A 14301-nucleotide genomic window follows, 5' to 3' on the forward strand; every position below is an offset into this window, starting at 1 on the left:
AATTGAAAGTTGAAAGTGTCTGTGACGGTATTTACCACAAGCGTGGACACTGTTCTCAGCACTTTACAAATCTTTGCTTTCTCCTCAGAGCAACCTTGTCAGGTAAGTGCAATCATCCCCCTTTTGCAAATGGGAACACGGAGGCATCAGGCCAAAGTTACATGGTAGAAAGTGGCAGAGTTGGTTTGGCTCCAGCGTTTGGTGTCCTCCCTTGTGATTGCCGTTCCAGCCACAGCTGTGGTGTGTCAACATATTAAATCCAGCCTCCCCAGGAAGTCAGCAGCCCTTCTAGAAACTCTCATCCCGTCAGGAATTAGCTGCGTTGCTTTATGTCATGTCACCCCTGACCTGTTTCTTCAAAAGTTACACAATGGGGTTAGGTTCTGTTCTTTCATCCACAACACAGACAGATGACTAGGCCCTCAGGACTGTGCTGCGACTACAAAGCCAGCCAGGAAGCAGGCTTCCCTTGAAGGAGTGCAGGATGTGAAGGGAGTGCCGCTAAGCCAACAATTTTAGGAGAGGGAAGGGGAGGCTGCTCCTGTGTGAAGCGGGCCTCCTCCCCTCCTGAGAGCGTGGAATTTGGGCAGGAGGTGTTAAGTAAGAAAGGTTTCCCAAAGTAATTATAGGGGAGGTAGGAATTAGCCAGGCTGGGCAGGGTAGGAGGGCAGGGGGAAACAGGATGTGAAAGCACAGCATGAACAAAGAAAACAGGGATGTCCAAGAGCTGGGTAAGAACATCTTTGAACATCTTTTCTTAATGTCCATTTTAGGATTTGCCTTTCCCTTGCAGCATGCCTATCTGTGAAGCCTCAGAGAGCAAACACAACAGTCTCTCCTAGGAGGCGTCAGTCAACCAACATGTGTTTGTTAAGCACCTACTAAGTGCCCTACACAGATGCGGTGATGCCTGAAGGTCTTGCAGTCTAGTTAGAGTCCACTCAGTTCTGATGTCAGGGCTAGTGCCACGCAGAAGCCTTGTTTGCCCATCTCCGTTGAGATAAGTAGGCATCTGTGAAGCACAGAGTGCCCGCCCCCCCCCACACACACCCTTACGTTAACACCAATTTTTTAGTTCTGGGAAGGTTTCCAAGGTTGTCCACTCAGAAAGGCAGGGGAATTAGGATGAGGGATAAAAGAGAGTTAGGAGAATGTTCCTAGGAGAAGGTTCCCAGATGCGGTAGGCTCCTCTTTGGAAAGATCAGTTGAGGCCTTAGGAATAACACTGCCCTTCCTCTCCCCCTCCCCCCAACTCTCTACTCTGGCACCCCTGGGGCGGGGAAGGCAGCTTAGGCCCTCCTGGGGGGTAACTGTAGATTTAGTCAACAATACTTGATTCCTGCGAAAAAATGAGCAGGAGCGGAGGAGAGGGTATGGAGAGAGATAGTAAGAAGAGGAAAGCCAGCAGCAAGTGAGGCAGGGAAGACAGGAGCAGAAGACAGGATCCAGGGCTGGTTAGGGAAAGCCTCTTGCGAGATGCTGCTGCTGCTGCTGTTCCTGGGGGTTGCCGCAAGCCGGTGCCTCCATGATGAGACACAGAAGTCTGTGAGCCTGCTCAGGCCGCCTCTCTCCGAACGTGCCCCAGACTTCCGCTCTTCCTCCTTCACCCAGCCTGGCTCCCGTGATCCTCAACCCCTGAGAATCCGAACCTGCTATACCAGAGATCCTGTATCGGATGGAGCTTGGGATCCCGAGAGAGCCAGAACGAGAGGGGGACCTCGAGCTCTGATGGCTGCCAGACAGGCCGCTAGGCGACTCCAGGGTGTCCTCGCAGGTAAGTGGGGGAACCAGAAGAGAGTCAGGGAGGGCTGAGGGGCAGAGGGCTATGGAGGAAGACATCCAGAGAAAAGGAACTCTAAAGATGTTGAGGTGAAATTCACCTCTTGTCTTTTTAAGTCCCTCCAGTGCAAGGACCCTTGCTTCTGAGTCGAGACCCTGCACAGTACTGCCATGCTGTCTGGGGAGACCCAGACACCCCAAACTACCACAGGTGACTTCAAGTCATTGAGAATGTATCCAGTGCCTCTCCAGGGGTACCCAGCAATGTTTCCAACTCACCTACAGGTATTCATTCTTGGCAGGTGCAGCCTCTTGAACCCAGCTTACAAAGGAGAGAGTTGCCTGGGGGTAAAGGTGAGATTTGGGGATTTGAAGATTTCTGGCCTACCTAGACTTCTCCAAGACCATTATTAGCACCAAAATTGCTCAATGTCCTTCCTAACAAATGCAGATTCCTAAGCCCCTTCTCACCCTGGCAATTTATGGAATCCGGAATCCGAGGTGGGGAGGGAAGGTAACAGGAGTCCCTACTCTGACCGCTGCCTGTGTGACACTAAGGCAGACTAAAGACAGAGACTGTCCACTCCTCACTCCTAGCACCTGTTTCCTCTCGTCCTCATCTGCTAAACGAGATGCTACATTCCACTCCCCGCCAGATCCCTGATGCCCATCTCCGTGGTTATGCATTGTGGCCAGAGCAGGGGCCCCCACAACTGGTCCAGCCAGATGGGCCTGGGGTTCAAAACGCTGATTTTCTCCTGTATGTGCGGGTTGCCCACACTTCCAAGTGCCATGGAGAGGTGAGGCCTGAATCAAATCCTTTTCCCTGTTCTGCCTCCCCTAATCTTAAATAGCCTGGGAAGAGGAAGGGGCCTAAAAACAGTTTTTATTAAGTCGTGCTTCTTTTAGGTAACTTGGGTCATGTTGATGAAGTTTGGGTGGGAGCTAAACGCCTTCACGCCATCCCTTGGGACCATCCCTGCTGAGTTCTGTGGGTGTGTCTATTTTCTGGAAGATTTCTTCTGTGTTCCCCCACATCCCTGCTTTCCACCTCTACCTTGTCCTGGCCCGTCCACAGCCTTCTGTCATAGCCTACGCTGCCTGCTGCCAGCTGGACTCAGAAGACAGGCCCCTTGCTGGTACCATTGTCTACTGTGCCCAACATCTCACCAGCCCCAGACTCAGCCATAGTGACATCATCACGGTGACTGCTGCATCATGAATAGGAAGATGCAAACAGGTTGGGGAGAGGGGGCAGGTCACTCAGCTTCCCATGACGTGGGAGAATCTATTAAGGTTGGAGGAGAAGGGGCCTCAAACTCTAAGAGCTGATTGGGCAGAGGAGCTATGGAGTGGCCGGTCGATCTGCTCCACACCCAGTCCCCCTCACCGTGCGATCATTTGTCCTTAGGCCACGCTACATGAACTGCTCCATACTCTGGGTTTCTCTGGACAGCTCTTCAAGAAGTGGCGGGATTGCCCCTCAGGCCCCGGTGGTAAATGAGAGGAATAAGGGCAAGCCTTCCCACAATGTCAACGAGAGGGGATCACTGCCATCCCTCCAACTCCTTCCTTCCAGGTCTCCTCCCCCCTTTCGAAGTTTTCTTCTTCCCATACTGCCATTTTCCCTTTCTGTGCTCAGTTCCAGAGAACTGTTCTACAAGGCAACAAGTCACAAGGCGAGATGAGTGGGGACAGCTGCTTCTCACCACCCCGGCTGTCAGCCGCAGCCTGGCCAAACACTTGGGAGTGCTGGGGGCTTCACTGGGTGTGCCCTTAGAAGAAGAGGTGAGATTGAGAACACCTTGGGGTGCCGGAAGAGGTGGTAACCAGGTGGCAACCGGCTGTCTCCTCCCTAGGGCCCTTTGTCTTCACACTGGGAGGCCCGACTGCTCCAGGGTTCTGTAATGACTGCTACCTTTGACGGTGCCCGGCGCACTCGACTCGATCCCATCACTCTTGCTGCCTTCAAAGATTCAGGCTGGTACCAAGTCAACCACAGCGCTGCAGAGGAGCTGTTGTGGGGTCGGGGTGAGAACAAGGAGAACTGCGGAGGGGCCTTCACCACCCGAGTCAGCGTGGGGGCAGTGAGAGAGTTGAAGGGGTTATCTGCTGCAGAAGTGTAGCTGAAGCATAAGCACGGTCAATGCTAAGGAGTGTTGGGGGCTTCACTTGTTCTGAGGGCTCTCTCTCTTCCTGCCTCTCAAGCAGGATCTGGCCTGGAATTTGGCCTGGTGACCACATGTGGAACTGGCTCCTCAGACTTCTTCTGTACAGGCAGGTGTGTGTGCTGGGTGGTCGAGGGGCTATGCAGCTGTCAGGGACCCTAGTGTCAGCCGCCATCCCTTCCACACAGCGGACTGGGCTGCCACTACCTGCACCTGGACAAGGGGAGCTGTGCCTCAGACCCGGCCCTGGAAGGCTGCCGCCTGTACAAGCCCTTGGCCAACAGGGTGAGACCCTGGAGAAGAGAGAAAGGAAGTGAGTGGGCTCGGGAGGAGTCAACATCTACAGCATCTAGGCAAACACTATTCTCCCTCCTGTCCCATCCTTCAGAGTGAATGCTGGAAGGAGGAAAATGGATTCCCACCTGGGGCAGCCAACCCCCACGGGGAAATTTACCATTCCCAGAGTCGTTGCTTCCTTGCCAACCTCACTTCACAACTGCTCCATGGGGACAAAACCAGGCATCCCTCTCAGATCCCACACCCGAAGGAAGCAGAGCTCGCTGGCCGCTGCTACTTACATCAATGCACAGAGAGGGGAGCATACAAGGTGCAGGTAGAGGGATCACCCTGGGCCTCATGCCTGCCTGGAAAGGCTATTCAGGTGGGTATCATAAGTGAAAAGCTATATAGTCCCTTGGCAAAAGGAAGGTTGAGAGTACTTGTGTGGTAGTGCTATACAACCTATTTGGATATTCATTCATTTTTCTTCAAGTACCTACTGAGTCTGTGACTGATCTAGATTGTACTCTCCTTAGAAGAAAGGCTTGAGCAAACAATTGAGGTAATAATTAATACCTGTGATGTATTTCCTTGCAGATACCTGGGTACCATGGTCTTCTCTTCTGTCCCTGGGGTCGGCTGTGTCAGACGAATGAAGGTAGCAATGCTGTTACCTCCCCACCTGTGAGTCTTTCCACCCAAGACCTGTTATTCCATCTGTCTTTACAATTAGCTGGGCCCCCAGGCTACTCTGTGGGGAAGGAAACACTAGAAGAGCTGACTGAAGCAGTACTACAGGCTCTGGTGAGCAGAGGACCCACTGGCAGGTAAAGGGTCAGTTCAGACTGAGGATTAATATAGCGGGCTAGGGGGACTGCCCAAGTTGGTTATAGCTCTCCTCTGAAGACGTTGTCCCATTCCTAAGCCTGCACCTGCCTCAGGAGATAGACTCTACCAGGGACCTCCCTTAAGAGATCCAAATGTCCCTGTAGGTGCTATTTCCACAGCCCCTCCACTTCCACTGGTCTGGTGTTCACTGTGTACATGTGGAAGTCCTCTGGCTGCTACGGGCCTTCTGTTGGTATGCTGCACAGGGCCCTGACCCTGAGTCTCAAGAAGAAACCCCTAGAAGTGTATTATGGAGGAGCCAGCTTTACCACAGAACACATCAAGTAAGACAATATTCCAGGTAGCTTTCTTTCAAATTCCTAGAGTCCAGATGTTTGAAATTGCATTAAGCACTAGCTCATATGTACGTCTTAGAGGAATTTCAGAAAACAAGTATGATCACCTCAGACCTATCACCATGTGACACCTTTCCCTCCACAATGGAGTTCCCCATCTGTAGGACACAGGGATCCCAGTCCTCTTCCTTCCTAACGTGCTATTAGGCTACCAGGTTAGTTACCTCAACAACATAGTCTAACCCTTCCCTTGAGCCATTTCCCTCACCGCCAAGTTAGGTCTCCTTCCAACAACTTAAGTTACTAGGAGACTTGGATCTTGGTCTTTTTCCTACTTTCAGGTTCTATAGTCCTTTGATTTCCTGTGTAGCTTGATTGGATGAAACAGGATTTCACGAGCTCTGTATGTTATGATAAAGGTGAAGCCATTTACCTCCTAAGCCTAAGCATTATTCCAAGCCAAATATTACCTCTATGTTCCTAGGTCACTGGTTACCATGGACCGTAATTCCTCCATGACTCATCTAGGGCTGGCCATGGGACTCTGCCTAACTCTGCTTATCCTGGTGGGTGCACTGGGAACCATGGCCTATCAGAAAAGAGCTATTCTTCAGGTGGCACCATCTTCCCCTTACCATTCACCAGAGCTCCAAGACATAAGGGGCCCAGCTGAAGGAGTAAGAGAGGTGTGACATCACTGAGAGCATGACAGGGTAGATAGGGCAGATTATTTCTTGGAAGACAACCGATGGAAAGTCTATACTTTTCTCAGAGTGCCTCTTTCTCCAAGTATCAACCTTATACTAGCCTTGTAATGAAAAAATGCCAGACTTTGTGGTTCTGAACATTCTTTATTTTGATACAAAAAATAAACACTTCAACTGGTAAAAAAAGTGTCACTTGTTTTCCTATTGTAGAGCAAACGTACAGGAGCAAACCAGCTCCAAGGATATCCCATATGCTTTAGAAAAAGCCATGGCTATTTGGATTCAAACAAACATTAGCATGGAAGGAGTAACTAATTATCTCCCTCTCCTAATTTTTCCATAATTTTACAAAATCATCACTAGGAAGGCTAATAGTTGGGATGCCACATAATTACGCCAGAACCTGGTAACAGTGGTAAAATCAGCCACCTGAATCAAGTCATATAAAAACATGACCTTTTATTGTCCTTCTTTCCTGTTTCTGGAACAGGCTCTACTTTATACCCTCATGGGCCAGCAATAGGCGTGAGTTATAATGTGTAGGTTCCTTTTGGTTATGCTCGCAAAAGAAGCCATTGAATTCTTGAGGGTTTGACATGTAGAAAGGAGCTAGGAGGCTGACTGATCTGGATTTACTTAGATGGAAAACACTTCTGCTGGGAGCCCAGTTGACATGCTAGGAACATTGAAATAACCAAGCCTGTCCTGGTCAAGGAGTTCAGTCAGCTGATCAGGATACCATCCCTAGACCTGTTAAGTGACACCTTTGAAGTTTTCACTGTAAAGTTGCAGCTCCATCAGAGATGAAAATCTTCTTTGATTTTAATGCCCATCAATCTTTACCAGCTGTAGCAGCCACTGCTTGGTAAAACTGTGCCACAAAGTCTGGCTCATTGACCTCCAGCTGCCTGACAAATTCGTTGCGCTCCTGCTCAGCCCAACCTCGAAACCACTGATCCCAAAGACGTAGTTGACACTCAAAGATACAAGGTGGTCGGTTTGCTCCAGACAAACTAAGCTGCTCCAGACCTTCCAGCAGTGGCTGTAGTTTTCCCGGCACTGCCTTAGCTACCAGGTCCTGTAGGAAACGTTCACGCTGGGGACCTGACCAACTGGCAAACCAGTGTAGAATACACTTCATCTCCTGGGAAGTGATGTAAGACATTGGGGGAGGGGAAGAGTTAGTAACACTGTCTGGTACTGAGGGTAAGGGAGTAGGGAAGGGTAGTGGCATCGAAGAGGAAGATGATTCCAGTGGCATCCTGAAACATAAAACACTGTTATATACTCTCTACATAGGGCAACCAAAATACAACTTCCCAACAAGGAATCTTATCAAAAATCAGCATCTACAGATCAAATTATTTCTCACCAATTCAATTTACAAGAAAACAACACTTCATATAGGTTATTATTCAATTACCTTAGAGAAGTCACCCCAAAATAACTTCATTTCATATTTGCCAACCTCCTTCTCTTTCAAACCCACTGCCCTCCTCAACCACTGCTTCTATTATTCTTATAAAGAATCTAAAAATAAGAAACACATTTCTTGCTCACTGTCTCTGGCTTACTTCTATGCTCCAGGTTGAGTAAAGAAAAATGATAATGTGGGTTCACCTCATCTTCCTTAAAATGAAAAAAGGTACATATTTTTTAAATTTAGTACATGCAGCTGGTGAGGGCCTAGATACTAATTCCAGAGCTATTAACGGTGAAAAATTATATGATAACTCTTCTTTGTAATGTGCACATAGCCTCTGAAATATGCCAAGAACTTCATGACGTCCATTACTTCCATATATTTCCTGTTTAAGCACCAGGAAAATTTTAAGAGAAGAGTGAGGGTGCCTTACCCAAGATAAGATAGCACAGAAAGGAAAAAATAGAAGCCACTTGTTTATTCAAGACTGAGAAGCGTCTAGTTGGTCTTATGGCTTAGGAGTATAACAAGTATTAAACTGCTGTAAATGTATGACAATTTATGTCTTTGAACATTTTCCCTAAAGTTTAATGTATATCTATTGATGCCGTCATTGATTTGCATCAGTAATGCAAATGGAAGGTCAGTCGACTTGAATAGGTTTCGAGTTCCACAGTCTGAATTCCTAACAATGAAAACTTTAAATTACTTGTTTATGACCTTTTTTTACTGTTTGTGTTTCTTCTGCTGCAAGTTGGAGTCTTTGTACAGCATAGAAAGGAATCCCTAAGCAATTAACATCGGTTCCGTGCCCAAACAGTACAGGGAGGTGGTAACCTTTTTCACAGAGGTCCTACAAAAAGCAATTCCTCCTAAAGGAACTTTATTACTTGGGGAAAGGAAAAACTTTGGCCAAGTCTTGCGACATGGTCTCCATAGCAAATTCAAGTTCAATGATTTTGAATTAGTTCACAGTCTCGGCCCAAAGACATGGTGTCTCCACTTGCCCACTTTGGAGGCCACGGAGCCTGGCATTCTAATATCCCAAAGAGCAACGTAGCCTTAGATGGGAGTGGCGGGTATTCAGAGATTGGGAGGTGGCAGCTGTACCCGTAGGAGTGCGGGAAGTGTGCTCTACTAGGATAACCCGCAAACACCGAGTCTGACCCGGCCCAGGGAGGGACTTCTACCCCGCTTACCTCCCCTTTCCTCTCACAGGGCACCTGGAGACAGTCACAAAGTGCTTAAACTCCAACTGTCGCCGCCGCTTCCATGTTTCCTGAAAACCTTAAGCAGGGCCAGTCCGGCTGCCCACGCACTTCCGGTCCCGGATCAGCCCCAAAATCCCAAGCGCCTCAGCGCCGCAGCCTTAGGGTCGGAGATAGCCGAGTAGCTCCGATTTTGGTTACCCAGAGTCGAGGGCTTCCGAGTACATTCGATTCAAAGCCTCGGTGAGACGAAGATAACCGAGCTCCGACAGCAGGGTGAGGGAGGGGGAGCGGCTGGGAGGATGGGAAGAACTGATTGGTGCCGATGGGGAGACGAAAATACCCGAGCAGTTCCGGAGAAACCCGGGGAGTTCTGAGTGGTAATCGAGGGGTTGACTACGGCAGTGGGCGGGGTCAGCTCGGTCCGTTCGAAGGGCGTTGGCGGAAATTACCGAAGATGCCCGAAGCCGTCGGGACGGACCCGAGTACCTCACGCAAGATGGCGGAGCTGGAGGAGGTGACTCTGGACGGGAAGCCTCTTCAGGCGCTGCGGGTGACCGACCTGAAGGCCGCACTGGAGCAGCGAGGCCTAGCCAAGAGCGGGCAGAAGAGTGCCCTGGTCAAGCGGCTTAAAGGGGTGAGAGGACGGCGTTGCTGGGGTGTCGGAGGGGAGCGGACCCGGTAGAGACGAGTCTCTGCCGCGGCGCAGGCGCAGTGCCCGGGCTCCGCGCGAGCTCGCTCAGGCTGCCAGCGCGAGCCTCCGGATCCGCGCGCACGGTGGTTGGTGAGGCTCGCGCTGGAATAGAGATAGCGCCGGTTCCCGCCTTAACGGCAGCAGCGCGAGCCCAAAATGGGAGGGTGCGCGCTACTCTCCTGGAGTGTCTTAAGCTCCTTCCTCCTTCCCCCACCCCCTCCTTGTTTGTGTCTGTGGTTTCGGCGCATGCGCTGCAGAAGGAGTTAAATCCCACTACTACCACCGGCGTTGCTGGCCTGAGGGGGGCGAATTGGGCTGGGTCAGAGTTAGCGGTATAGTTGGACAGAATGGTTAATGGGGCTGGTGTCGATATCCGAAAGGATAGGCTTGGGACAGGATAAAATGTTCACCTGATTAGGAGGTGAGATGAAGAGAGACCTTGATTTGAAGAGACTCGGTTGTAGAGAGGTGTATAATTTATCTAGAAGCAGTTTGGGTGGATAAGAGTTTGGTGAATATTGGTGAGAGAGGTGGGGCAGGTTGGTGTATGTTAGGGGTTTTGAATTGATTTGAATAGCTTAGTGTGGGATCGTCACGAGATGGATGGATTTGTGTGTATAGATTTGGTGTAAACGGAGGCCAGGTAAGGATGTTTTGGTTTTAATTGGGGTTAATAAAGATACATGGTCGGTAATGCAGATTAGGGCTGAGTTAACTCAAGGGTTAAATTAACAGACCGTTGCCTGCCTGTACAGAGCTGACCGTTTCGTGTGTGTATTTGTGTGTGTGTGTGTGTGTGTGTGTGTGTGTGTGTGTGTGTGGATTGGGTCAGCCACAGTTTAGAGTCTGTGGTCATTTTGTTCTATAGCCTCCTTTTTGAAATTTTTATAGACTTGATAAATCGAGGTGCCACTCTGTTGGAAACAATACAAATTCACTCAAGTAGATCCAGCCCTGGGTAACTGACCAAGTAATTCAATCAACCCAAAACCAGCAGCCCTATGTTGGTTTCCTGTATTTGAAGCTGACTTGAGTATTTGAAGTCATTTTACCTGCATGGCCAGATTTAGAAGGGGTATTAGTCAGAAGTGCAGTAGATAATAGAGATTGTAGTACTGGTTCTGTCACTGTCACTGATTTTATTACATAGCCAGGTCGCTCATTTTCTCCATGTGCCTGCATTTTACATTCGAACGTTTGGGACCAGTAGCCATGGCTACTTTTAAGGGTCTTCTGAAGATGAGTAAGAACAGTATTAGTAAAAGGCATTTAGGTTCCTGGAAAGGGAGTACAGTTTAAGTGTGTATGGTTGGTCATTGCATTCAATGAAGATATTGGGGAGTGGTGGGTCTTTCCACCTAGTTTCTGACCTTTGCCATTCTCTGTACCAGGCTCTAATGCTAGAAAATTTACAGAAACACTCAACACCCCATGCTGCATTCCAGCCAAATTCCCAGGTAAGAAAAAAGGTTAATTAGATAGGGTGGGCTCTGTGGATGTACAGACATATGGAAGGACATAATGATGTGTATTTGATGCTTAATTCCTCACCAGTATTTTTCTAAATTCCCTGGGTTGGAAAAGTCCTCATACCAGATCAGCTGAATTCTAATAAAGAATTCAGGGGGGTGTCTGGGTGGCTCAGTTGGTTAAGTGTCTGACTTCGGCTCAGGTCATGATCTCACAGTCTGTGGGTTCGAGCCCAGCGTTGGGCTCTGTGCTGACAGCTCGAGCCTGGAGCCTGCTTCAGATTCTGTCTCCCTCGCTCTCTGCCCCTCCCCCGCGCGCTCGCGCGCCCGCGCTCGCTCTCTCTCTCGCGCGCGCTCTCTCTCTCTCTCTCTCTCGCTCGCTCGCTCGCTCTCTCTCTCTCAAAATAAAATAAAGACAAAAAATTTTTTTAAACTAATCCAGAACCAGAATTAGAAAAGCTGCTAGTTAATTTCTGATACTTGCAGTGACGTGTGCAAAAAGATGTGGTTCCAGTTGATTAAGTGTAATACAAGAATCTGAAGTCATTTGCCATTGATTTGGGAAAAGTAGTTGATGTCTTTGAATGAAGATATGAAGTAGACAATCGATAGGGCAATGTAGGATAATACTTGCTGACCAAGAAGAATTCTTGTGTTGACATAGATTTCCCAGGAATTCAATCCTTTGGAAATCATCCATGATTACTAGTGTTAATGCTAACTGTGCACTTACTTCTAAACATCATTAATTACTCTGTTACTTAGGGCAAGAAACTTAACCTTTGGAGGTCTTGTATTCCTTAGTTCCTATGTATAATATGAGAAAAGGTTGGACTATATCCGTAGTTTTATAACTGCTCTGCTTTAGTTTTATAGAGGTGCTTTAGGGGGATTTCTGGGGAAGATAACCTTCTTCCCAAGGGAGCAGGTGCTCACACTCCCCTCCTAACTAAATTCAATCTTCTTTTATCTGTTTTGTATAAGACTTTTTTAGAAGAAATAATTCCACCGTTTAAAAAAGTAAAATTCTTAGACTGCAATTTCATAAGATTCTTTTCAGGTTTTAAAATACCCTCATTATAGTATGTTATGCACTTAAAGGAAAAATCTAGGTCTTTGTTAGTACAATGTTGTACAGCTCCAGTACTAGATAAAGGCCCAGGATACTATGGAAAAACAAGAGAGCCTTCCTACTCCCTTGTTACCACTTCATTAAGCTATGTCATAATCTAGTCTGTTTATGGAAGTTAAGTATAAGCATAAGAAACCATATGAATTAATTAGTTTATGGTTATATTCCATTTATTCATTGCATTTTAGTCTTTGAAACTTTGTTTTATTAACATAGGATTTTTTGCAGTAAATGCATGTGTTCTCCAACGAATGCAACCCACACTTCATCAGTGTCCAATGAGTACCAATAGATTCATCCCTACTTTAAGTGAAAATATTTGCTATGCTTAGGAAAGATGACTAAAAATAAACAATATTTATTCATGTTTTTTCCCTTTTTTGGGTGTTCTAGTCAGACTTGCTAAACAAGAAGGTTCTGGGAAGAACTTGTGACAGGAGAGTGATGTGGGACTCTGTGTTACAGAAAAAAATGGGAAAGGGGATTAAGCTCCTGGATTAAAAAAAATTTTTTTTATTGTTTTTATTTATTTTAGAGAGAGAGAGCATAAACGGGAGGGTCAGAGAGAGAGGGAGACACAGAACTTGAAGCAGGCTCCAGGCTCTGAGCTAGCTGTCAGCACAGAGCCTGACGTGGGGCTTGAACCCACAAACCGTGAGATCATGACCTGAGACGAAGTCAGACACTTAACCAACTGAGCCACCTAGGCACCCTAAGCTCCTGGATTTTAAATATTGTTACGGTGTCTTTGCACCCAAAGAAAATGGGAGTTAAAACTTTGTTTAAATGATGATTAGACTTTTCTAAGTCTCTTGCTTACATAGTTTAAGTACTATATGTAAATTTTAGAGTGGTTTAACAAAATGATCCCTTGATAGAGATTTACCTTTTTTATCAACAAAAAATGACCTAATTGGAACTAGTATATTTTCCTTTCAGTTCTTTATATTACTAAAAAGAAAATTTAGACTATCTTTAGATAATATGTCAGATTAAAAAATTAGATTAAAAGGTATGATTTTGCAGGAATTTTCATTTTAACTTGGGCATCACTCTTTGGTTGGGAACTAAATGTTCAAGATAAGAATGTGCAGTTCCTCTTTTTGCCATCTTTTCTGAATCATAGGGTTATTTATTTTGGTCCTCACCATAATTAGAAAAAGGCCTTCCAACATTTCGATTATCTTTCTTGGGTTCAAATGTAAGGGGTATACTTCTGTTCCATGGAATTTTCTTCCTTGTGTTTTCCTGCTTTGCTTTCCTTGACTTTCTTTTTCCATGTCTTCTACACAGATTGGTGAGGAAATGAGCCAGAACAGTTTCATAAAGCAGTATCTGGAAAAGCAGCAGGAGCTACTTAGGCAGCGTCTGGAACGTGAAGCCCGAGAAGCTGCAGAACTTGAAGGTAAGCCCAGACTGTCACTACTTTCAAGGAGTTCTTCATTCTTATTCCTGTCGCTAAATAGATAGGCCTGTTTAAGGAATAATTTCAGGAATAAGTCAAGCTGAAACTGTTATTTGCTTTGGTATTTAAGCCAAATGAGTCCTTATTTACTTTTTGTCAGGGAAGAAGACACTTAATTTGACTATCTGTTAGAAAAAGATTCCTGCCAACAGGAAGAATTATAAGTAAATTAAACTACCCTTTTAATGAGGTAGATCTTAATCCCAGGGAGTTTTTCTCTATGTACAGTGCTCTTTTTAGTATATACTCTGTGTCCTGTCACTTTGCCTGGTCTTCTTTGCTCCTCTGCATATTCCCACATGCTGAGCCCTTCACTCCCTCCCGGCCCCGACCCAATCTGTGCTTTGCAGAAGCTTCAGCTGAGTCGGAGGATGAGATGATCCACCCTGAGGGAGTGGCTTCCCTGCTGCCTCCTGACTTTCAGAGCAGCCTGGAGAGACCAGAGCTGGAGCTCAGCAGACATTCGCCCAGTATGTATCTCCCTCTCCCCTGCTCTGTTTTGTCAGTCCTGTGTCGTCTTTGGCGGGGGGTAGGTAGTTACACCTCCTTTCATGCTAAGTCTCCATTAAAGTCCCAGGGCAGTTCTGTGACATTGAGATCTCACACGTTTGTCATGGGAACTCTGTCCTTCTTGAAGTCTGCTTTCACCTCTGTGTTGTGGTAACCTCTCAGAGTGTTTTAAAGGCGGTGTGATTTCTCTTCACACCTGTACCTCTCTAACCTCCTCTACTTCTGAATTTAGCAGTAGTCACAACTCTGTCATCTCTTCACCAGTAGTATAGATTACATGCTG

General features: G+C 47.1%; 3 protein-coding genes across 6 annotated transcripts in view; 2 read left to right on the forward strand and 1 right to left on the reverse strand.

The window, feature by feature from the left end:
* Positions 1-1476: 1476 nt before the first annotated feature.
* On the forward strand, positions 1477-6291 carry LMLN2 (leishmanolysin like peptidase 2). Its single transcript, XM_029952408.1, is given in 14 exon segments — positions 1477-1774; positions 1897-1990; positions 2082-2133; positions 2436-2584; positions 2713-2983; positions 3191-3275; positions 3422-3567; positions 3639-3810; positions 3991-4060; positions 4136-4232; positions 4336-4608; positions 4824-5053; positions 5219-5398; positions 5895-6291. Coding segments are annotated over 14 exon segments (2325 nt in total). The 3' UTR covers positions 6103-6291.
* On the reverse strand, positions 6242-9414 carry C9H14orf119 (chromosome 9 C14orf119 homolog). The gene is made up of 2 exons (XM_029952407.1): positions 8740-9414; positions 6242-7379 (listed from the first exon to the last, which is right to left on the reverse strand). Exon 2 carries the CDS (start codon positions 7376-7378, stop codon positions 6950-6952), a length of 429 nt encoding a protein of 142 aa, XP_029808267.1. The 5' UTR covers position 7379; positions 8740-9414; the 3' UTR covers positions 6242-6949.
* ACIN1 (apoptotic chromatin condensation inducer 1) overlaps positions 9074-14301 on the forward strand; it is a 42978-nt gene continuing 37750 nt past the window's right edge. For 2 of the 4 annotated variants that reach the window (XM_029952401.1, XM_029952402.1), the window contains exons 1-4: positions 9074-9385; positions 10834-10899; positions 13337-13448; positions 13859-13978. In XM_029952401.1, the coding sequence (XP_029808261.1) occupies positions 9074-9385; positions 10834-10899; positions 13337-13448; positions 13859-13978 (610 nt within the window). The remainder of the gene's footprint in view (positions 9386-10833; positions 10900-13336; positions 13449-13858; positions 13979-14301) is intronic. The other 2 variants (XM_029952404.1, XM_029952403.1) reach the window with 2 other exon arrangements.

Source organism: Suricata suricatta, chromosome 9 (assembly GCF_006229205.1).
Source record: "Suricata suricatta isolate VVHF042 chromosome 9, meerkat_22Aug2017_6uvM2_HiC, whole genome shotgun sequence".
Taxonomy (NCBI): Eukaryota; Metazoa; Chordata; class Mammalia; order Carnivora; family Herpestidae; genus Suricata; species Suricata suricatta.